Source organism: Lepus europaeus, chromosome 15 (assembly GCF_033115175.1).
Source record: "Lepus europaeus isolate LE1 chromosome 15, mLepTim1.pri, whole genome shotgun sequence".
Taxonomy (NCBI): Eukaryota; Metazoa; Chordata; class Mammalia; order Lagomorpha; family Leporidae; genus Lepus; species Lepus europaeus.
In genome coordinates, this window is record NC_084841.1 from 56,800,676 (window position 1) to 56,825,280 (window position 24,605).

Genomic DNA, 24,605 nt, shown 5'->3' on the forward strand with positions numbered 1-24,605 from the left:
TCAACTGAATAGAATAAATGAATTAAGTGTCACCTGATTCCCAAGCATTGTGCTATAGGTTGAGGACTATTTTTACTTTATTTTTTAAAATATTTATTTATTTGAAAGGCAGAGTTACAGAGAGGCAGAAGGAGAGAGAGAGAGAGAGAGAGGTCTTCCGTCCACTGGTTCACTCCCAAAATGCCGACAATGGCCAGAGCTGGGCAGATCCGAATCCAGGAACCAGGAGCTTCTTCAGGGTCTCCCACATGGGTGCAGGGGCCCAAGCACTTGGGCCATCATCTACTGCTTTCCCAGGCCATAGCAGAAAGCTGGATTGGAAGTGGAGCAGCTGGGACTTGAACTAACACCTATGTGGGATGCTGGCACTGCAGGCAGTGGCTTTACCTCCTGTATCACAGCACCAACACTTACTTTTTTAAGATTTTATTTTTATTTATTTGAAAGGCAGAGTTACAGAGAGAAGTGGGGAGAGAGAGAGAGAGGTCTTCGAACTGCTGGTTCACTCCCCAAATAGCTGCAATGACTAGCATTGGGCCAGGCTGAAACCAGGAGCCTGGAGATTCTTCCAGGTCTCCCACATGGGTGCAGAGGCCCAAGCACTTGGGCGATCATCCACTGCTTTCCCAGCACATTGGCAGGGAGCTGGGTTGGAAGTGGAGCAGCCAGGACCATACTGGATGCCAGAGTCCCAGGAAGTATCTTTACCCACAACGTCACAATGCCACTGGCCCCATAAATAACAGTCTTTAGAGACAAGTAAGAGAAGACATCAAGCCTTGCTCTCTCGTTGTCTAACTTCAGTCAAGTTGTCTGTGGAATGCGGCTGCCAGGACTGATTTCAGGGTTGTAATGATTTAATATATTAAATATATATACTGGGTGAGAAATGACCTTATGTATTTTAAACATGCCTGGATAGGGGCTGGTGCTGTGGCAGAGCAGGTTAAACCACCACCTGCAGCACCAGCATCTTATGTGGGTGCCAGCTGTAGTCCCATCAGCTCCACTTCGGATCCAGCTCCCAGCTAATGTGCCTGGGAAAGCAGTGGAAGATGCCCCAAGTATTGAAGCCCCTGCCACCCACATGGGAGACCCAAATGAAGCTCCTGGTTCTTGGTTTCGGACTGGCCCAGCTCTGGCCATTGCAGCCATTTGGGGAGTGAACCAGCAGTTGGAGGATCTGTGTGTGTGTGTGGTGTGTGTACGTGTGTGCACGTGCGCCCATGTGTCTCCTCTCTCTCCAACTGTGCCTTTCAAATAAATGCCTGGATAAACCAATGGTCTTGAAACAAACTCTACCTATAAACTCAGATGACAGAGCTAGCTGGAGTTAGCTAAGGGAGCCTCCTCTTCTGAAGCAGAGTTTTAGCCCTGCACAGACGGAGCTGGTTAGAAGTGGACCATGCATTCCAGAAACTCTAGGAGATGGAGATCATGAATTTGGAGTACAGTATCCAACTAGAAAAAGGACACGAAAGGCAAGAATAGAGAAAAGAGCTGAACTCATAGGAAGAAAGTAGGTTAGTTTAACCCAACAAAAAGGAAGCAAAGATACTGACCAAATCTATTAGCATCTTGAAGACTTCCTGTGGCTGATCCCGGTCTTCAGTCCTCCTGGAAATGTTTTCCAAAGGGAGCATGTCCAGTAGTTTCTGTGCTAAGGTCTTCTTACTCCTCTGTGATACGAGCCCTACAATTGAACACGGACATCCCGCTGAGACATGAAAACACAGCTGTGTGCTTCCGCCAGTGAAAGAGGTCTCAGAGTCCCAGCTAATCCATCCCTGAATGTGTCCCTCGGCACCGGGTGGTGGCAAGAGCATGGGCCTCATAGCCAGGACACCTGTGGGTAGGCGAGGGGCTGCTGAGGGGCAGACGCACAGCGGTCCCTGAGCACCAGCTGGTGCTGCCCAAGAGCGCAGTCCCGGTCACAGATGCCATAGTCAAGAGCAGCCAGAAATCCAGATGTGTACATGAAACCTCCCAATTTTAAATGTCAGCCACCTGCCGGTTCAAGTCCTGGCTGCTGCACTTTCTCGTGGCCTGGGAAAAGCAGCAGAAGATGGCCCAAGCACTAGGGCCCATGCCACCTACACAGGAGACCTGGATGATGCTCCTGGCTTCAGCCTGGCCCAGTTCTGGCTGTTTCAGCCATCTGGGGAGTGAACTATTGGAAGGAAGACCTCTCTCTGTAACTCTGCCTTTCAGATAAATAAATAAATTTTTTTAAAAAATATATTAAAGAAAATATGGGGCCAGCACTGTAGCACAGTGGGATAAAGCCCTGGCCTGAAGTGCCAGCATCCCATATGGGTGCCAGTTCTAATCCCAGCTGCTCCACTTCTGATCCAGCTCTCTGCTATGGCCTAGGAAAGCAGTAAGAAATGGCCCAAGTGCTTGGGCCCCAACACCCACGTAGGAGACCCGGAAAAAGCTCCTGTCTCTTGACATCGGATCGGCACAGCTCCTGCCATTGTGGCCATCTGGGGAGTGAACCAGCAGATGGAAGACCTTTCTCTGTGTCTCTACCTCTCTCTGTAACTCTTTCAAATAAATAAAATAAATCTTTTAAAAAAAACTGTTAGCCACAAATCCACATGATTTGAAAACACTACAAATTCAAAAATATAAATAATTTAAAAAGTTTAAAAAGGGGGCAGTGGTATAGCAGGTAAAGCCTCCACCTGCAGTGCCAGCATCCCATATGGGTGGGCGCTGGTTCAAGTCCCTACTGCTCCACTTCTAATCCAGCTCCGTCTAATGTGCCTGAGAAAGCAGCTGAGGATGGCCCAAGTGCTTGGGCCATTGTACCCTTGTAGGAGACCTGGAAGAAGCTCCTGGCTCCTGGCTTTGGCCTGGTCCAGCCCAGGTCATTGCGACCATTTGGGGAGTGAACCAGCAGATGGAAGATTCCCTCTCTTCTTCCTCTCTCTCCTCTTCCTGTATGTATCTCTGCCTTCCAAATAAATAAATAAATAAATAAATAAATAAATAAATAAATCTTAAAAAAGAGACATTTTGGTCTCTTTCCCTGGTTCCTGACCTACAGCTACTAAAAGCCTTATTCAGAGAGAAAGCAGAATCTTTTTTTCTAATTGAGTTGGTCATTGAACCCAGTTCCTAAAATAATTCCTAAGACATCTGCCATCTCCTGAGTGACAGCAGTATCTATGCGGAGCCCCTAAGTCCCTGGGAGCTTCCCGGGTAACTGGAGCATCTTTCATTCCCATGAGGCTTGGTGGCCTCCTGGAAAGCCTCAGGATGGGGCCAGTTGCCAGGGGAACCAACTCTGATTACAAGGCAGGGACTTCCAACCCCATCCCCCAACATCCAGGGCAGGGAGTGGGACGGAGAGTTGAGTTGACCCCCAGTGGCCAACGATGTCCTTAACCATGCCTCAGAATGAAGGCTCCATGAACACTCAGAGTGGGGCAGGCGCTCGGCCTAGCGATTTTGACGCTGTTTTGGAGCCTGCATCCCTATCGCACTGCCTGGGAACCAGTTCTGCTTTCAATTCCAGCTCCCAGCTAATGCACACCCTGGGAGGCAGCAGTGATGGCTCAAGTCCTTGGGCCCCTGCCACCCACAGAGACCTGGGTTGAGTTCCTGCTTCTGGCTTTGGCCTGGCCCAGTCCCAGCTGTTAAGGACATCTAGGGTGTGAATCAGTGGGTTTGAGAGATCTCTGTCTTTCAAATAAATAAAATAATTTTTAAAGAAGCCAAAAGGACCAGGTTTGGGGAGTTTCCAGAGAACCGAACACAGTTTCCTGAGAGTGGGCATGGAACCTCCACACCCCTTCGTACACACCTTGTCCTGTGTATCTCTTCCTGTGATGTGCATCTGCATCTTTCCGTAACATCCTCTATGGTAACCCAGGAAACCTAAACGGTCCCTTGAGTTCTGCGAGCCGTCACAGCAAATGATTCAGGCAGAGCAAGAACTACGGGTAATACCCAGTGCGCCCACCTGCATCCCATGGGGGCAGTCCTGTGGGACTGAGCCTTATTTTTTTAATTAAAGATTTATTTTATTTATTTGAGAGTCAGAATTAGAGAGAGAGAGAGAGAGAGAGAGAGAGAGACAGACAGACAGACAGACAGAGATAGAAGTCTTCCATCTGCTAGTTCATCCTCAAATGGCTACAATGTCTGGAGCTGAGTTGATCCGAAGCCAGGAGCCAGGTGCTTCCTCTGGGTCTCCCACATGGGTGCAGGGACCCAAGGACCTTGGCCATCTTCCACTGCTTTCCTGGGCCATAGCAGAGAGCTGGATCTAAAATGGAGCATCTGGGACTCGAACCGGCGTCTATTTGGGATGCCAGGGCTTCAAGCCAGGGTTTTAACCCCTTGGTGCCACAGTGCTGGCCCTAGGGCCTGAGCCTTTACACTGTAGGATGACCCTAACACCAGGCAGGCAGTGTCAGAGGTGACTTAACTTGTAGGGCAGCCAGAGCGTGTCCCGGGTAGGGGAGGGAGGGAGTGGGAGAAATGTGAGTGAAGTGGTGACAGTGTGTGACATAGGGGACACACTGGCTCTTCCTATCTCTTACACTGAGAATGGCAGGACACCTGAGATATAACATCCGCACAGTCCCTGGCGCTGACATGAGCAGGAGCAAGCTCTTAGGGAGAGCCAGGCAGTCCTGACGGCCAACCCCCAGGCAGGTTCACAACATGCCTTTCACCCTGCCCCCCCTTGACTTCTTTCTCCCATCCTTCTTCCCTCCTCCTTTTGTAAACAAACAGTTAAAGCCTGGCTTCAAAAGGGTTTCCTTCAGTCAGCACAGAAGCCCAGGGTGGCTCCTGCCATGGGCCTGAGAGCAGAGGTCACCCACACCTCTGCCGGCCACATGAGAGCCCCTTCTTAGTGTCCGCCACCATGCATGTTAGCTTTGGTCCTGGGCAAAACCGCCTACCCTGAGTTGGACAAGGAAGGTTGTGCCGTCAGCTTTTACCAAAGGATGATTATAGCAAATGGCCATTGATTGGTATTCATTGTTTTATTAAAAATGATTGCTGAGGACTTGGCCAGTATATCTGCTCCATGGATTCTGAAAGCAGAGTGTCATTTCAGGACAAAATGAACGCCTTCTTGGGAATAAGCAGTGTGCGCCCTATGTTCCCTTGGCCCAAACGTCCACTGATGAGGACTCCATCACTTTCACGACTTTTACTGCTTCCTTAGAGCCGGCTCACTGCTTTTCTTCTTACTTCCCTGTAAGCCACTTCTTACACTGTCAGCAAAGTGAAGGAGTGACGTTTGGTCAATGATGCTAAAATTCACCACACTGGCTTCAATATAAACTATTAGTAACATAAACTATTTGAAAAGTATTTTTTTTTAAATAGGTATTGATGGCCGGCGCCATGGCTCACTAGGCTAATCCTCCGCCTGCGGTGCTGGTACTCCGGTTCTAGTCCCGGTTGGGGTGCCGGTTCTGTCCCAGTTGCTCTTCTTCCAGTCCAGCTCTCTGCTGTGGCCCAGGAAGGCAGTGGAGGATGGCCCAAGTGCTTGGGCCCTGCACTCGCATGGGAGACCAGGAGAAGCACCTGGCTCCTGGCTTCGGATCGGCACAGTGTGCCAGCCATAGCAGCCATTTGGGAAGTAAACCAACGGAATGAAGACCTTTCTCTCTGTCTCTCTCTCTCTCTCACTGTCTAACTCTGCCTATCAAAAAAAAAAATAGGTATTGATTATTAAAAGTTTAATTTTCTATATTATAAGATGCTTATTTATGAAGTTCATCTGACTTTAAGAAATCTTGAAATTAAGAAGAATTTGAGGGGCCGGCGCTGTGGCATAGTGGGTAAAGCCGCCATCTGTAGTGCTGGCATCCCATATGGGCGCTGGTTTATGTCCTGGCTGCTCCACTTCCAATCCAACTCTCTGCTGTGGCCTGGAAAAGCAGTAGAAGATTGGGCCACTGAACCCCTGTGGAAGACCCAGAAGAAGCTCCTGGCTCCTCAGCGCAGCTCCAGCCATTACAGCCAATTGGGGAGTGAACCATTGGATGGAAGACCTCTCTCTCTTTCTCTCTCTCTCTGACTGTCCTTCTCTCTGTGTGTAACTCCAACTTTCAAATAAATAACAAATCTTAAAAAAAAAAAGATGGATTTGACATATTAGAAAATATTTACAAGTATAGTTATCTCAGAATTTTCACATTAAAATATTTAAACTTCTTACAAATTTCATTTTGTTCTTTCTTGACTGATATAAATGGTTTCAAACTAGAACTTAACTGGCACTTTTGAATGAAATACATGAATTCTACTAAAGAATACTGATAAATGAAAATTGATGCTGACTACAGAAACTATGATTTCTATAAACTAACAGCTACTTGTTTACACTGGAAAAGTTGCTTCAACTGCAATTGTATCCTGTGTCATTTTCAGATATTTTGTTTAAACTCACAATAATACTTAAAAATGGTTAAGGACTCTTGATAGGCTCCTGAACCTGAACCTAAGCTTGTTCCATTTTTTTTTTCTTTAAAGATTTATTAATTTATTTGAAAGAGTTACATGGAGGGAGAAGGAGAGGCAGAGAGAGAGGTCTTTCATCTGCTGGTTCATTCCCCAATTGGCCGCAATGGCTGTAGCTGCGCTGTTCAAAGCCAGGAGCCAAGAGCCTCTTCTGGGTCTCCCACGTGAGTGCAAGGGCCCAAGCACTTGGGCCATCTTCCACTGCCTTCCCAAGCCAAAGCAGAGAGTTGGATCTGAAATGGAGCAGCCAGGACTCGAACCGCTGCCCATATGGGATGCTGGCACTGCAGGCGGTGGCTTTACCCCCTACGCCACAATGCCGGCGCCTGTGGTGTGGCTGCAACAACTGGGGCTGTTCCAGGTTGAGCCAGGAGCCAGGAACCAGGAGATTCTTCCAGGTCTCCCACATGGGTAGCAGCAGTTCAAACACTTGAGCCATCTTCCACTGCTTTCCCAGGTGCATCACCAGGTTTGGAAGTGGAACAGCCGGGACTTGAACCAGTGTCCATATGGGATGCCAGAGTCATAGGCAGCGGCTTTACCTGCTACGCCATAATGCTTTCCCCTTGGCCATTTCCTTTTAATCATTAAACCTTTATTGTAAATTTTTCTACTAAACATGATCTTTTTAAAATGAAATAGAAGAGTACAAGAAGAGATTTTCTTGTTATCTTTTTTTTATTTTTTTATTTTTTATTTTATTATTTTTATTTATTTATTTATTTTTTTGACAGGCAGAGTGGACAGTGAGAGAGAGACAGAGAGAAAGGTCTTCCTTTTGCCGTTGGTTCACCCTCCAATGGCCGCCGCGGTAGCGCGCTGCGGCCAGCGCACCGCGCTGTTCCGATGGCAGGAGCCAGGTGCTTATCCTGGTCTCCCATGGGGTGCAGAGCCCAAACACTTGGGCTATCCTCCACTGCACTCCCTGGCCACAGCAGAGAGCTGGCCTGGAAGAGGGGCAACCGGGACAGGATCGGTGCCCCGACCGGGACTAGAACCCGGTGTGCCGGCGCCGCAAGGCGGAGGATTAGCCTATTATTTTTGACAGGCAGAGTGGACAGTGAGAGAGAGACAGAGAGAAAGGTCTTCCATTGCCGTTGGTTCACCCTCCAATGGCCACCGCGGTAGTGCGCTGCGGCCAGCGCACCGCACTGATCCAATGGCAGGAGCCAGGTGCTTCTCCTGGTCTCCCATGGGGTGCAGGGCCCAAGCACTTGGGCCATCCTCCACTGCACTCCCTGGCCACAGCAGAGAGCTGGCTTGGAAGAGGGGCAACCGGGACAGGATCGGTGCCCCGACCGGGACTAGAACCCGGTGTGCCGGCGCCGCAAGGCGGAGGATTAGCCTAGTGAGCCGCGGCGCCGGCCCTTCTTGTTATCTTATGGTATTGTTGATTCCAGAAGCTCATCTGTGGATATAATATTCGATGACTTTTTTTCCAAAGTTGCTAAATTTTTAAGTAAATCACAAGAATATGCGAAATGAAATTATATCCTCCTACATTGGACTAAATGTGCTTCATCAACTTTGTAACCAAACACAACTAAAGTGGACACCTGATTATTGCCATTATAGTCATAGTTACCATTCTCTGTAAGGTGCTTCCAATTTATCCGTTTTGCTGCCTTTTGCCACATTGTATCCACTTGTGTCAGTCTTAGTGCCTGGTCGTTTTTCCTCATTAATTGCTGCTCAAAGGCAATTCTGAATGCATCTGCCATTATGTAAGCTTCTTCTTTACTCTTCTGCAAAAGTTCCAACTGATTTTGAAAGAGAGATTGGGAGGCGTCAGAGGCAAAACCAGAGTGATTCTTGCCTGAAAGCTGAACTGAATTGGCATGTTCATTCTCCCGGCCTAACTGGGCCTACTGCCTGCTCTGATGGGTTTTATCTACGTGAGTGGCTCACACTGGCCTACGTAACCAGTAGTTTCCCTTGTAGTGCCAGTCCACACCATGCTAAGCCAACTCTTGGACCTCACTACCCCAGGCAGGCCCTGGGTGCATCCTGCCCAAATCCGAGGAAGAAGGACCCAGTGAGAAACGAGGGGGGATGCTCTGTTGGGACCCGGGAACCTCGCCCGGGAGCGGAATCCCAATAAAAGCTTGTGAATTAATTGACTTGTCTGCCTGGGAAGATTTGTTACGCACCGGACACCTTGCACTGCCCAAGAGCTACATTTCTGTTTGGCACTGAAAATAACAATGAACACCACCTCTCAATCCCTCCCAACGCTGACCTTGACGTTGAGCCATGTCCTCGAATGCCCTTCTTACTCAATTGCTAATGTTTAGCTGTGGTTTCCTACATCATCAAAAGACTTTACAGTTCCATGCCTCCAGTAGAGGGTAAAATATTTTAAAATTATGGTCCATGGACAGTACAAGGAGTATTCATAAAGCTCCTGGTTTATGTGTATTATGAGAAACTTCACAGATTTCAAAAGCACTTTGCTTCCAAATGATCTTCTTAAATTATTAAAAATTTATTTATTTAGGGGGCAGAATGAGTGAGAGAGACAGCCAACAGAGCTCCCATCCACAGGTTCACTCCTCAAATACCGTCAATGGCCAAAGCTGGGCCAGGTCCACTAGGAACTCAATTCAGCTCTCCCACATGCATGGTAGGAACCCAACTTACTTGAGCCTTCACTTGCTGTCTCCCAGGGTTTGTGTTGGCAATAAGCGGGAGTCAGGAGCTGCAGCTGGGAGTCAAACCCAGGTCCTCCAATTTGGGCCACAGGTGGATTAATCCTAGGCTAAACGCCTGCTCCCTGAACTTCCCCTTCAGTCCCCTTTCCATGAACTTTCTGAATGCCTTTGTAATTGCAACGAAAGCCCTATTCTGATGGCAGCTGTGGTCTGATTAAACGCCTGCAGGTTCATGACCCCATGCTAAACCTTGTATGTCTATTTCCTCTGTTCTCACAACAGCCCTCCAAGGTAGTTATCTCGCCCCCATTAAACACATGAGAAAACTGAGACTCAGCCCAAAGCCACAGCTGGTGAATGATGGAGTCTGGCTGGTGCAAGGGCCCTCTTCCTCTCCAACTCACTCCTTTTCAAATCAGTTCCACATTTATCGCCCCATTAGTTAGTGTTGCTGATCCTAGGGACTTTCAGCATCAAAGCATGTTTCCTCTATTTTAGGTCCCTGTATAGACAAGTAAAATTTTAAGAAACATCGAGCCAATGCCGTGGCTCACTTGGTTAATCCTCCGCCTGTGGCGCCAGCATCCCATATGGATGCCAGATTCTAGTCCCGGTTGCTCCTCTTCCAGTCCAGCTCTCTGTTGTGGCCCAGGAGGGCAGTGGAGGATGGCCCGAGTGCTTGGGCCCTGCACCCGCATGGGAGACCAGGAGGAAGCACCTGGTTCCTGGCTTCGGATCGGCGCAGCGCCAGCTGTAGCGGCCATTTGGGGAGTGAACCAACGGAAGGAAGACCTTTCTCTCTGTCTCTCTCTCTTTCACTGTCTAAAACTCTACCTGTCAAATAAATTTTTAAAAATTTTTAAAACATAACCACAGGGGCTGGTGTTATGGCACATCGAGTTAGGGTAAGCCACCACCTACAAGGCTGGCATCCCGTATCTGAGCACCAGTTAGAGTCCTGGCTGCTCCACTTCTGATCCAGCTCTCTCCTAGTGCACCTGGGAAAGCAGCAGAAGATGGCCTGAGTACCTAGGCCCCTGCCACCCACGAGGGAGACCCAGATGGAATTCCAGGTTCCTGGTTTCAGCCTGGCCAAGCCTCAGCTGTTGCGTACATTTTGGGGAACGAACCAGTAGATGGAAGATGTGTTTCTGTTTCTGTCTCTGCCTCTTTCTCTGTTGCTCTTTCCAATAAATAAAGTACATCTTTAAAAAGTATATTAACTACAAGCTTAGGCAAATGACCTAACATGGATTCATATATGCTAAGTACTATTTGTATTCTGGAACCAGGTACACAAAAACCAGTAGGTAAGTTAATGGTATGGGACAAACCTAAGTTCCACAGCCAATATCTACGCAAATGGAGTTCTTTAGGCCACAGGCTCCTAGTGAGCCTGCTGTTAACAGACACAAAATCAAAGCTGTGGCTGCGGGGATGAAACGGTACCTCGTGTTTCAGCTGCAGAAGCAACTTCCGGGCGGATGCTGCCACTCGGGCACAGGAACAGGGCCTCTCCCCAGGATCATCACAACAGCAGGCTCCAAGGACCGCGAGCTTTAAATCCAAAAGCACGACTCCCACCATAAGTGCCACACTGCTCTCGCCCTTGCCACAAAGGGGCACCCGCACACACCCCTGCACTTCGCTATTCAAGTATCTGATCCAGAGAAACTGGAAAGGAAAAAGAAATAGGAGGGAGGGAGGGAGAGAGAGAGAGAGAGCAAGCGAGCTGAGACCAGGAATTCAGGACACAAGTAGAAATTAACCACCAATGAGAAAGAAAGTCACCACTTGGAAGGAAAACTTAGAGGGATCCTGCCTGCCTTTTTTTCGCTCTTAAATCCTTTAAGCCTGGCATCAGCCTCCCAGAGTTGATGCGCCCTCTGCACACGGGGATTTCCTGCAGCGGGGCTTGGCACTCTGTGCCAGCTCTCCCCAGGGAGAGGGGCGTGCTCAGAAGTGGCGGGCCAAGCTGAATTCTTGGTGGGACAGCAAGCATTCCTCCACTCCTACACAAGATACTCTGTAATCATGCAATGTATTCTTTAAGACTTCTTGGCTGATCTGCTGTTTTACCTGGAGCCCTGGTCCCTCAAACCCTGACCATGAATCACGATGAAGAAAACAGGGTCACTCTGGTTGACCAGCGCAGATGGCAGGAAGGTAAGAAGGTGAGGGGGTGGGGGGCAGAGGGAGCTTGGATAAGAGGCACCAAAACAGAGAGAAGGAGCAGGCTGGGGTGTTCCACAGCACAGCAGGGCAGCCCTGGCTCCCGGCGACGCGCTATGTCCAGGAGCAGGAGCTGTGGGAGAGGAGCTGGAGGCTCCATACGGCAGGGAGGAGGGGTAGTTTCATCTGCTTACACTGTGTGCTTGTGCCAAAATATTGCTTTGGGCCCCATAAAGGTGTACAAGTATTACATGTTCTTCAAAAGCTTTAAAAATTAATAGAACTTGTTCTGTGGTATAGCAGGCAAAGCCGTAGCCTGCAGTGCCGGCATCCCATTTGGGCACTGGTTCAAGACCTGGCTGCTCCACTTCTAATCCAACTCTATGCTGTGGCCTGGGAAAGCAGTGGAAGATGGCCAAAGTTCTTGGGCCTCTACACCTGAATGGGAGACCTGGAAGAAGCTCCTGGCAACCTGGCTATGGATGGGGGCAGTTCCAGCCATTGTAGTTATTTGGGAAGTGAACCAGTGATGGAAGACCTTTCTCTCTCTCTGCCTCTGCCTCTCTGTAACTGACTTTCAAATAAATAAATAATCTTAAAAATTAAGTTAAAAATTAAAAAAAAAAAACCTTTTTTAAAGGGAGCAGGTGTGTGGCACAGCAAGTTAAGCTACTTCTTGAGATGATGCCATCCCATATCAGAGCACCAGTTCCAGTCCCAGCTGCTCTGCTTCCAATCCAGCTTCCTGCTAATGTGCCTGGGAAAGCAGAAGGTGGCCCAAGTGCTTGGACCTCTGACACTCACATGGGAGATCCAGATGGAGTTCTAAGCTCCTGGTTTGGGCTTGCCCCAGCCCTGGTTGTTGTGAGCATTTGGGAAATGAATCAGTGGATGGAAGATCTCTCTTTGTTTCTCCTTCCTTCTCTGTCACCCTGCCTTTCAAATAAATAAATAAAAATAAAACTTAAAAAAAAATCTTGGCACTTTCTAAGCTCTATGTAAGTGTTTACAGTTGATTTTTTTTTTTTTAAAGTTCTGCAACGAGTAAGGGTTGCCCTTGGTCACTCCACTGTCATATTAAAAATACATTCTAAATTTTGAAAGGCAGACAGAGTGATCTTCCACCTGCTAGTTCACTCTCCAAATAGCTGCAACAACCAGGGCTGGGCCAGGTCTAAGCCAGGAGCCCAAAATTCCATTCATGTCTCCCACATGGCGAGCATCGTCCCAAGTACTTGAGCCCTCACTGCTGCCTCCCAAGGTGCACATTAGCAGGAGGCTGGGTTGGAAGCGGATGCGGGACTCAAACCCAGGAACTCCCATCGGGGGTGTGGGCATTTTTAACCATCATGCCAAACACCTGTTCCTAAACTTATTTCTTGTGAGGGCAAGGCCCTGATGTATCTTACTAACCAAAGTCCCCCATCCTGAGGCATTAGCAGGACAGCATGGCGTTAGCAGAGCCCCAGCAGGTCTCTGTTGTGAACCTGGCTCAAGCACAGACGACCTTGTCACCAGGAAGCGAACTGAACTCATCCGAGCCTTCTTTCCATCTCTCACCACGAGGACCACACCTGAGACTACCATGAGGCACCCTGAAGCTGTAAGCCCCAAGACAAGGGCGGGGCACCACTGATGTTGCTTCCACCAGTATTGGGGACACAGGAAATAAAAGGGACAGGAAGTGGCCAGCCAAGAATGTCAGGCACAATGGGCATGGCACAGGTGAGCCATCTATAGGCACAGACATGGACAACCCCAAGGGCCACCTCACCCTCAGTCTCACACTGCTAACCAAGTGCATCCTAACACACGCACCAGAGGGCCACGGGGGAAGAAAAGGAAAGCAGAAAATTCCCTCATTCCACCTGCACACACGCTTCCTACCTCGAGACTGGAAACCTCTGTGGAGCCTCCTGGATGGGCGCACGGGTTTTCCTGAGCCATCTTCTGCTGTGTGACATCAAGCATGGCGAGGGCCTCCAGATACCGCTGGTTCAAAGCTGGCGTGGGCCACACGAGAAAGTGTGAGTTCCCAGGTCTAGTTCCGGCCTCCCTAATGTAGCCACGCCAACGCCGTGCACTCGCTTCTCACAAGCAAGACACACACAGCAGTCACTACGACGTCAGAAAGCCCACCTATAGAATGTGGGTAGCACAGGAGACAATCCATATGTAGTATCAGGCAAGGTGACACGATCTGCAATGGGGAAGCATCTTAGCTTTGCAAGCAAAGTCTGTCTTTTGCTCTTGGAGAATTTGTTGGATCTTCACAAGTGGAAGATGGAAAAGCAAATGTGTTCAGAGACTCTGTGGGCAGCGAGACACTTGGGTGGCATGCTGTCATCTACTGTACGATGTCAAACGTGCCAGCCATCCAAACCCTATCGGACTTCTCTACCCTTTGGAAGCTTCTGCTGGAGGCTCTGAAGCCAGAGAGAGCAAGAGGGGACCTGCTGTCCCCTGGCAAGCAGGAAACAGCACCTTCTCTCACTGGAGGGAAGAGTGCCAGGAAGGGTGGGAAGGGCTCTGGTCCGAGCAGTTTCCACCCTGAGCTGATCTAGTACCACAGACAGCTCCCTGGGCCCTGGGGCCTGGCACTGGGACCAGCATCCGTGCGTGCAGCTCTCCTGCACGCAGCCCAATCACAAGGGCACAAAGTGCCGGCGCTCAACCACCCCATGATTCACTCCGTGCCCCTCAAGCTACCACTCAGTTTCCACTAAGAGGAGCAGGGAGAATTAGCATCGTCTCCTAAACTTGTCTTAAAACGTTAGTGCCCAACACCTTCAGGTCCTTCCACTGACTTTCAGTTAAGGTGGTTCATTCTACAAGGGTACAAGGAAAATGCCTGGGAAGATGGAAGGCAAAGATAAGTTGATTTTGAGGCAAAAACTTTTGTGGGTGTTTAGCACAGCGGTTAGGACACCATTTGGGACGCCTGCATCCCATGTCAGGTTCAAGTGCCTGGGTTCAAGTCCCAGCTCTGCTGCCAATTCCAGCTTCCTGCTAAGGCAAACCCTGAGAAGCAGCAGGTGATAGGGTCCATGTCATCCACGTGGGAGGCTCAGATTGACCCTGGCTTTGGCTTTTGGCTTTTTTGTGTCTAGGGAGTCAAACAGCAGATGCAAGATCTTTCCCTTTGCCTGTCTCTCCTTCTCTCTTTTGAATATATAAATAAAACCCTAGATTTTAAAAAATTCATACAATTTTTTTCTTAATGTGCATTTCCATGAACTTTTTGAAGAGCCATGTATAAGAGATGTACTGTTGGGGCTGGCACCGTGGCGTATTAGGTTAATCCTCCATCTGTGGCGCTGGCATCCCATATGGGCACCAGGTTCTAGTCCCGGCTGCTCCTCTTCCAGTCCAGCTCTCTGCTGTGGCCTGGGAAGGCAGTGGAGGATGGCCCAGGTGCTTGGGCCCCTGCACCCACATGGGAGACCAAGAGGAAGCACCTGGCTCCTGGCCTCGGATCGGCATATTTCTGGCCGTAGTGGCCATTTGGAGTGAACCAACAGAAGGAAGACCTTTCTCTCTGTCTCTCTCTCTCACTGTCTAACTCTATCTGTCATATAAATAAATTTTAAAAAAAGAGAGATGTGCTGTTGACTTAGTTTCCCAAACATCAGATGCTGTGCCATTTTGCTTTCCACTGAAGCTAAATGAAAAAGAGAGAATGGGCAGAAATTGCTTAATGGGTATTACGTTTGACTTTGGGCACTGGAAACAGACATGGTGCTCGCATAATGTTGTGAATGCTACTGAATTGTTCACTCTTAAATGCTTAATTTCATGTTGTGTGAATTTCACCTTGATTAATTTTTTAACTAAAAAATATTTTTAAAAAAGATTTATTTATTTGTTCAAAAGGCAGAGTTAGAGAGAGAGATCTTCCATCTGTAGGCTCACCCCTCAAATGGCTGCAATAGTCAGAGCTGGGCCAGGCCAAAGGCTGGAGCTTCTTCCGGGTCTCCCATGTGAGTGCAGGGTCCCAGGCACTTGGGCCAGCTTCTGCTGCTCTCTCAGGCCCATAGGCACAGAGCTGGATCAGAAGTGCAGCAGCAGGGACTTAAACCAGTGCCCATATGGGATGCCGGCACTGCAGGTGGAAGCTTAACCTATTATGCCACAGCACCAGGCCCTTAATTTAAAAAACTTTAAGGATGCATTTCTTCCTTCTATTATCCTTAAAAATATTATTTTAAAATACTAGCACTTAATCTCCATCAAAATATCTGTCCTTTTTAATGTTTTATTTATTTATTTATTTTTATTTTTTATTTGACAGAGTTAGTGAGAGAGACATAGAGAAAGGTCTTCCTTCTGTTGGTTCACTCCCCAAATGGCTGCTACAGCCAGAAATATGCCGATCTGAGGCCAGGAGCCAGGTGCTTCTCCTGGTCTCCCATGTGGGTGCAGGGGCCCAAGCACCTGGGCCATCCTCCACTGCCTTCCCAGGCCACAGCAGAGAGCTGGACTGGAAGAGGAGCAACTGGGACTAGAACCCGATGCCCATATGGGATGCCAGCGCCGCAGGTGGAGGATTAACCAAGTCAGCCACGGCACTGGCCCTGTTTTATTCATTTATTTTAAAAGGAGAGAGAGAGACAGAATGAGTGAAGGGGAGAGAAATCTGCTATCTAGTGGTTTACTTCCCAAATGCCTGCAATAGTCAGAACTGGGCCAGGCCAAAGCCAGAAGGTTTGAATTCCATCCAAGTCTCCCATGTGGGTGGCAGGGACCCAAGTACCTGAGCTATCACTACTGCCACCCAGGGTGCACAGAAGCAGAAAGCTGTATCAGAAGTGGAGCAGCTGGGACTCGAACCTGGTCCTCCAACATGGGATGTGAGTGGCCCAAGCAGGTATCTTAACTTCTGCGCCACAATATTTGCATCAATATGTGTGTTCTAAATACAGGACACTCTGTATAAAACTGATCTTTTAAAATACTTTTAAATAACCATATAAATACCACTTTTTACTTACCAGCATTTTCAGACTTTAGCATTTTAATTTCTTCTATTTTCAGTTTCAAATTTTCCTTAAGGACTGCATTTTCACAATTTAGTCTGGAAAAAAAAAAAGTACCTTCTAGTAACCAAAACATTAATGCTTCTCCATTGAGTAATATTTTTATGTCATAAACTTAACATGTAAATGGAATTTCACCTATTTCTTTTTAAAGATTTATTTATTTATGTATTAGAAAGACAGAGCAACAAAGAGAGGGAAAGAGAGAGATCCTTCACCCACTGGTTTACTCCCCAGATGGCTGTAACAGTCAGGTCTGAGCCAGGCTGCAGTCAGGAGCCTGGGACTCCATCCATGTTTCCCACATTGGTGGCAGGGGCCCCAGTACTTGGGCTATCTTCTGCTGCTTTCTCAGTTGCATTAGCAGGGAGCTGGATCAGAAGTAGAGCAGGGGCCAGCACCGTGGCTCACTAGGCTAATCCTCCACCTGCGGCACTGGCACCCCATGTTCTAGTCCCGGTTGGGGCTCCAGTCCTGTCCCGGTTGCTCCTCTTCCAGTCCAGCTCTCTGCTGTGGCCCGGGAAGGCAGTGGAGGATGGCCCAAGTCCTTGGGCCCTGCACCCACATGGGAGACCAGGAGGAAGCACCTGGCTCCTGGCTTCGGATCGGCGCAGCGCACCGGCCGGCCGTAGTGGCCATTTTGGGGGGTGAACCAACGGAAGGAAAACCTTTCTCTCTGTCTCTCTCTCTCACTGTCTAACTCTGCCTGTCAAAAAAAAAAAAAAGAAAAAAAAAAAAAGAAAAAGAAAAAAAAGAAAGAAAGAAAGAAAAGAAAAAAAAAAGTGGAGTAGGGCTTGAACTGGCGCTCAGATATGGGATGCCGGTGTCACAAGCAGTGGCTAACCTGCTACACTACAATATATTTCCTCCCCACTTCAAAATAATCTAGAATTTATATGTAGCACAAAAAAAAAAAAAACCACACCAAATTTAAATATACTCTTAACCTTTTTGGTTACTTAGTTATCATCAGAACCAGAAATATTTCTAAGACATCCATTTTTGCACACTGATTCTCTTTCCTGAAGTTCTGATTCAACTTAATAACCACATGAACACTAACCATGGGCTTAGGCCACCTTCCCTTGCACAGAATGTCAATGCTGGACTTTGGGTAATAGGATGGATCAGTGCAGGTTCGTGGATTGTAACAAGTGGGCTCCCCTGGAGGGAGATGCTGACAGTGTGACAGACTGTGTGGTGTGGAGGGGGGAGTTATGGGACGATCTCTGTACCTTTCACTGTGAGCGTATAACGACTCTAAAAAAATACAGTTAAGATCTTCAATAGGAGAAAGGAGACACACACAATGTACAGTCATGTTCCTAGCAACACTGTTCAAATGGCTCAGAGGTAGAACCCAAGGGTCCTCTAAGCGATGAACGGACAAACCAAATATGGTACACTCATACGACAGAAGTGAGTCTAAAAAGGCAAGGGGGCCTGAAAAGTGCCACAACACAGATGCACTCTGAAGACATGAAGTGAATTAAGCCAAAGGGAAAGGACAGATACAGGGACTGGTGGTGGTGCAGCAGGTTAAGCCACTGCTTGCTATGATGACATCCTGTATCAGAGCACTGGTTCCTGTCTTGGCTGCTCTGCTTCCGATCCAGCTTCCTGCTAATGAGCCTGGAAAAGCAGCAGCAGATCTTGGGTCTCTGCCACTCATATAGGAGACCAGGCTGAGTCTCTGGCTCCAGGCTTCAGCTGGGCCCAGACCTGGCTGTTGCGGCCATTTGGGGAGTGAACCAGCAGGTAGAAGATCTCTTTCTCTCTGTGTCCCTCTGCCTTTCAAATAATTAAGATAAATCAAAAAATTGGCTTAAGACTTACAGAGAGGAATTTGGCAGCATCTAATAAATCCACTTATGTGTGTGCCTTTTGACCCAGCAATTCCATTTGTAAGAATTTTTTCTGAAAATACATCTTTAATAACAGTATAAAAACATAATGTCAAGGTTATTTATTCCAGCATTGTTTATCACTGCAAAACACTGGAAACCATATATAGGACAGTGCTAGAATAAACTATGGCACATCTATCCATGGAGTGATTTCCAGAAAATATTGTCAAGTAGAAAAAAAAATGCAGGAGTCTCTACTGGGGTGGGTGTTTTATACAGCATTTAAGCTGCCACTTGAGACACCTGGCACCCATATCAGTGTGCGTGGTTCAAGTCCTGGCTACTCTACTTCCTCTCTAGCTTCCTGATAATGCTTATCCTGGGAAGCAGCTGGTGACAGCTCCAGTGTTGGGTGCCTGCCACTCACAAGGGAGACCTAAACTGAGGTCCAGGCTCCTGGTTTCAACCTGGCCTAGCCCTGACTGTTGCAGGGATAGGAGAGTGAATTATTGGATGGAAGATCTCTCTCTGTCTCTCCCTGCTTTTCAAATAAAATGAACATAAACAAGTAAAGTATTTATAATAGGTTTTTGTGTAAGAAAGAAGGGTAAATAAGAACAAATATATATATATATGCACCCATTTATGCAAATAGAAACACAAGAGGGCTAAATAAAAAATGAGACTGGTTCTTAACAGCGAGTGCGGGGAAGACAAGGAGGGAAGGAGGTTGGAAGGAGGTAAAGGGGAAGGAGGAGAATGACCTCCCTCTAAGTGCAGCTTTCAGAACAGTTCTGACTTTTGGAAGCATGTTAACATGTCATAAATAAATACACAATTACATAAGGAAAATGAAAACAACCTAAAATAGAACACAAACAAATGAACCTAACAAATACATAACAGAACCACACTGGAAAGGAAAATGAAGAAATGAACCAACTACCTTTTGACAGCATTTTGACTCCATACCCTCATGCTAAAGACAAAACTGTAAACAAATATTGGACACTACTGATTTGGTTTGATTTTACAGTTTTTGATTTTACATTTGCAATTCTTCTTTTTTAAGATTTATTTATGTACATAAAGGCAGAGTTACAGGAAGAGAGAGAGAGGGAGAGGGTGTGTGTGTGAAAGAGAGAGATCTTCCATCCACTGGTTCACTTCCCAGATGGTCGCAACAGCCAGAGCTGGGCCAGCCCCACGAGAGTGCAGGGGCCCAAGCACTTGCGCCATCTTCCACTGCTTTCCTAGGCCATTAGCAGGGAGCTGGATGGGAAGTGGAGCAGCCAGGACTCAAACCAAACTGGCACTCACATGGGATGCCAGTACCCCCGGCAGCACCTTTACCTGCTACACCACAACGTATACACCTTCTGCATGTTCTGCTATGAAACAAATAAGGAAACATTAGGTAATCAGAGTCAGATTTCCCATTACAAACGTGCTGGAGTTACAAACATGAAAAAGAGTACAGCTACAGTGAACCCTGGGCGGTGGCCTGGAATTGGAGGTATGAATCCAAACACAAGGCCCTGACAGAAGATAGGTAGGTAGATAGAAGATGGGGGGGGGGGGGGTGGAGAGAGAGGTGGGTTTGTCCCATGTGTGTCAGTGTGTGTGTGTGTGTGTGTGTGCCAGCTCTTTTCTCTGAGAAGACATTGCAGCCCTCAGATCTTGGCTTCTGAAAACCATTCTCCACTTCAAGGAAGCAGGACTCCTCGAAGAAACGCCTGGTATTGCAGAGACTGGCTGAGAACCCTTCTTGTATCAGAAAGCAAGAAAAGTGCTCCAAGAGGGGCCAGTGCTGTGGCGTAGAAGGTTAAGCCGCTGTCTGCAGTACTGGCATCCCATATGGGCGCTGGTTTGAGTATGGGCTGCTCCACTTCTGATCTAGCTCTCTGCTAATGCATCTGGGAAAGCAGCAGAGGATGGCCCAAGTGCTTGGGCCTCTGTATCCATGTGGGAGACCTGGATGAAGCTCCTGCCTCCTGGCTTCAGCCTGGCCCAGCCCTGACTGTTGCAGCCATCTGGGGAGTGAACCAGTGGATTGAAGACCTGTCTCTCTCTCTTTCTCTCTGTAACTCTGCCTTACAAATAAATAAATCTTAAAAAAAAAAAGTGCTCAAATAACAATAGGCATTAAAATTCTCTAAGAGTCAGCCTGAGAGGGTGCCCACTGACCACAAAGGGGAAATTTTGGGCAGTAAAGAGACAATGATACCAATAGCTTTTCACCCACTGAATACGCTGAGAATCCATTGATCCATGTCAGTATAAACATGCCAACAGGGGAGAAGGAGAAGCTCTTTCTGAGAGTAGAATGTCAGAATGAATGTAGAAGGAACAAACAGGAAGTCACCCTTTGGAAACGCAGCCAGTACTGCTTGTTTCAGGCTGAGTAATCAGCAGAGGAAAAAGCAGGTTTTCATGGTGTACTGACACAATCTCTAAGTAGCTATCCCAAGATCCAAGGGGGGAAATGGTGACTTTACAGTGAAGACACCTGCTCAAAAAAAGTGATCAGGAGGGGCCGGCGCTGTGGCGCAGTGGTTAACGCCCTGGCCTGAAGCATTAGCATCCCATATGGACGCTGGTTCTAGTCCCGGCTGCTCCTCTTCCAATCCAGCTCTCTGCTATGGCCTGGGAAAGCAGTGGAAGATGGCCCTGCACCCATGTGGGAGACCCGGAAGAAGCTCCTGGCTCCTAGCTCCTGGCTCCTGGCTTCGGATCAGCCCAGCTCCAGCCGTTGCGGCCATCTGGGGAGTGAACCAGTGGATGGAAGACCTCTCTCTGCGCCTCTCCTCTCTGTGTAACTCTGACTTTCAAATAAATAAATCTTTAAAACAAAAAGTGATCAAGAGTCACATCCCAGGCAGGGGACAAATCAGCATCTCTTGCTTCCCGCTAGGATGCACCTGTGCAGAAAAGCAGGCCTTGGATGTAATCAAGAGTCACCGAACACAGCCATGTCAGGTTGTGGGGTATCAGACCCTCAACATAACCAGCCTGCATCCCTCAACAATGTCACTGTCAGGAAGGACTTCAGATTACAGGAGGAGGAAATGCAGGCATGACAACCAAGTGGAATCTGTGATTCTGGATTGCATCCTGGAACTAGGAATGTTTTTTTCCTCTTGTGCTATAAAGGCAAATTTATATGCTATTAGGACAATGTATAAGATACACATATGGCATGTGGATTAAATAATAGTATTGCATTGTGGTAGAGGCCTTTGTCCCTTAATTAGACCTGTTTCTAAAAGACATGATTAAAGTGGTGGTGGAGGCCTTCCCAAGGTCTGAAGAGGAAAAGGGGAAGCATCTGTCCTGGGAATGAAATACAGCTGTTATCTGCCTGCCTGTGACTGCTTCCACTGTAGCCCCTATCTGCTTCCATGTAACCACTTCAGGTTCTGCTTGTTAGTACAGAGCAATGATGTTAACCCTTGCCTGACAGTATGGCTCAGTGTGTGGGTGGAAAAAAACCATCATCAGCAACTACCAATGGGCACAAGCAGCATTGTATCAATTCCTGTGGCTGCCAAGTAACATTAGAATATCCAATCAAATGTATACATGTAGATGGCTACATAAGGGAAAACCTTTCTTGGTTAGGGGCTCAGGATTTTGGATTAGAACTTCCCTTTGGGCCTTATGCTGGCATAAATTAAAAAAAAATACTACTTCCTGTTAAAAGGCCTTGGCGTCTTGTTTCTCTACATAAATCCAGCTACAGTATCAATGTTACCTTGATCTTGATAATTACACTATGGTTATAAAGGACATATCCTTTTAAAAAATACAAATACTATTTAGAGTAAGGGGCATCACATATGAAACTTATTTTAAAATGGTTCTACATATGTATGAAAATTACATATATCTATATCTACTTATCTAAAAGAAAGAAAAAAGAAAAATAATAAAACAAAATGTGATAAAGAATTAAAATTTAGGGAATCTCAGTGAAAAATAGAAATTCTTTGCATCATTCTTGTAACTTCTGAAAGTCTTCAATTACTTTAACATGAAAAGTTAAGAAAAATAAATTTGAAATTAGGTACAAAAGTATTTATAACTCCAGAAATGAAATCAATTTCTAAATGATTTTATAGTAAGTATATAATTTAAAGTTATTAAATAAGCTCACACTAATAAAATAAATGCTCAAAAGGTTTTGTTTGAAAAACCTAGCAATTCCAATGCTAAAATAATTTGGAAAACATGGCTCTTTACACTGTACTTAAAAATACAATTTACATACATTTTTAAAAATTGTTATTTATTTGAAAGGCAGAGAAAAAAGAGAGGGAGAGAGGGAGAGAGACAGAGAGAGAATCTTCCATTCATTGGTTCAATCCTCAAATACCAGCAATAACTGTGGTTGCTCTAGGTCAAAGCCAGCAGCCAGGAACTCGGTCTGTGTCTCCCATGGGGGTGGCAGGGACTCAAGCACTTGAGCTATTACCCGCTGCAGCTAGGTAGATATTAGCCTGTGTGTGTAGAACAGCTGAAGAAAATGAGAAGTTTTAAAGAAACTAACTTCATGTGCAACGAAATGAGGAACCAGTCCTGGAAGCTGGGCCCCAGCCCCTTGTCTGCCGCCCCCAGCCCACAGAGTCCTGGCCTGCCCTGTAGCAAAAGGAATTCACTGACTTGAGGGGCCAGTGCAGCTGGCCCTGCTGGACTGCAGGAGTCTGGTTCCCAATAGATAAGAATCCTCATGGCCAGTATTATCCAGAGGGGTTTGTTTAGGGAACTCCACATCCCAAAATTCCCCACCCTGACTTCCCCAGAACAAGGAGGAGAGGAGAAGAAACGGCGACCCACATTCCTGTCCATAAAACCCCAGTCCGACTGCAGACCTGGCTGTCAGTCCTGCACTGAGACGCTCGCCCGGTTATCAGGGGTAGCGATTTCTGTCTCTGCAGGCTGAAATCAGGGCTGCTCGTTCACCAGCCACATTCCTTGTCATCGACAGAACCAGTTCCCGGGGTTCCAATCAGTGGTAACACTGCCAGCGTGCAAATGTGGCGGGAAGCTGGAAGTGGAAGCAGGGCTGGGACTTGAACCCAGGCACTCCAGGTGCCCTAAGTGGCATCTTAACTGCTGTGACAAACACCAGTCTCAGGAAAGGGAAAGAGAGAGAGAGAGAGGGGGGGGGGGGGGGAGGAAAGAAGAGAGGAACGGAGGAAGGAAGGGGAAAAAGAGGAAGGAAGGAAGAAAATTAACACTAACAGAAAACAATGGATCTGGCAAAATGGTAAGAAATAAAGAGTTTTATAACATGTACAGTTGGCTCAAAGAAGCAGCTTATGCTAAATTTAAATTACACACATTTAAAGATTTTTCCAAAAAAAAGTTATGGAAGAAAAATATACAAACCTGTCGTATTTTTGGGTCCAAGACTCCTCTATATTTTTAAATCTATTCTGATCAAATTCTATTTCCCACTGCAAGGCATTTATTTCCTAAAGAAAGAAAATAGTACCTTCATGGAAAAGCTTTACAAACATACAATTACAGGACATGGTGAACAGCTGAAATCCATCAGTCATCTGAGATTTCACAGAAATAGCTTAAAGAGAAAAATTACTCTCAAAAAGAATGACATTTATAAACAGATAAAAACATATCTCTTTGGCACTCAAAAAAACTTTGCCCACTCTCACTTAATATGGAAAAATTTCAAATTGTTTAGCTTCAAAACTCGCTGGACTGGATGTAGATGCTTCAGTGGCCACCCCCGTGCCATGCAGACACTGCCAATGGAGTTCAGTCCTGGGAGTCCTGTGCCCCACCCAGGGAGGCACAGCAGGCACAGCAAAGTGACCGTCTAGAACGGTTCTTAACTGGCTTTACAGTCGGACAAGAGGGTCAGGCAGGCAAAGAACAAACAGGAAAAAGCAGGAGTGACCACTGCAGGGGCTCCTGCTACCAAGAGATGAGGAAATTAAAGAAACACGGGTTTCACTCTGCCCGGGTGAGAATCTGTTGTAGCTCCCAAAAAGAAGAGCATGAGACACAGGCGTGGGCAACACGTGGTGTGCACACAAGACGTGTCCATCCCTACGGGGTGTTTAAGGAAATTCTATTTAAAGTTTATTGCATTGAACAAGTCCACTTTAAAACTGACAAATACCTTCTCTAAGGATCGCTTTTGTTCCACAGTTTTCTGAAGCACTGTCTGGGTGTGACTTGTGGCTTTGTCAAGTATTGCCTAAAGAAAATAAAAATTAGCATCAGTTATAAATTAAATGTCTAGTGCACAGCAAAGTTCACATTTCTTATTTATCTTCAAAAATACATATACCAAAAAAAAAAAACAAACAAAAAACACCAGCCCATAACTATATTAAGCACTGCTGCTCCTATTTGCTCATTTGGTTTGGTTTGGTTGG

At 47.0% G+C, this 24,605-nt stretch overlaps 1 protein-coding gene across 4 annotated transcripts in view; it reads right to left on the bottom strand.

Annotated features, from left to right (window-relative positions):
* CCDC125 (coiled-coil domain containing 125) overlaps nucleotides 1-24,605 on the bottom strand; it is a 48,930-nt gene that overhangs the window by 826 nt on the left and 23,499 nt on the right. Inside the window, exons 5-11 of one of the 4 annotated variants that reach the window (XM_062212193.1) lie at nucleotides 24,347-24,424; nucleotides 23,590-23,675; nucleotides 16,307-16,389; nucleotides 13,203-13,318; nucleotides 10,593-10,817; nucleotides 8,078-8,252; nucleotides 1,563-1,693 (exon numbers count right to left, since the gene is read on the bottom strand). In XM_062212193.1, coding sequence (XP_062068177.1) covers nucleotides 1,563-1,693; nucleotides 8,078-8,252; nucleotides 10,593-10,817; nucleotides 13,203-13,318; nucleotides 16,307-16,389; nucleotides 23,590-23,675; nucleotides 24,347-24,424 — 894 coding nt within the window. Of the gene's footprint in view, nucleotides 1-1,562; nucleotides 1,694-8,077; nucleotides 8,253-10,592; nucleotides 10,818-13,202; nucleotides 13,319-16,306; nucleotides 16,390-23,589; nucleotides 23,676-24,346; nucleotides 24,425-24,605 lie in introns of those variants that run through there. The other 3 variants (XM_062212194.1, XM_062212195.1, XM_062212196.1) reach the window with 3 other exon arrangements.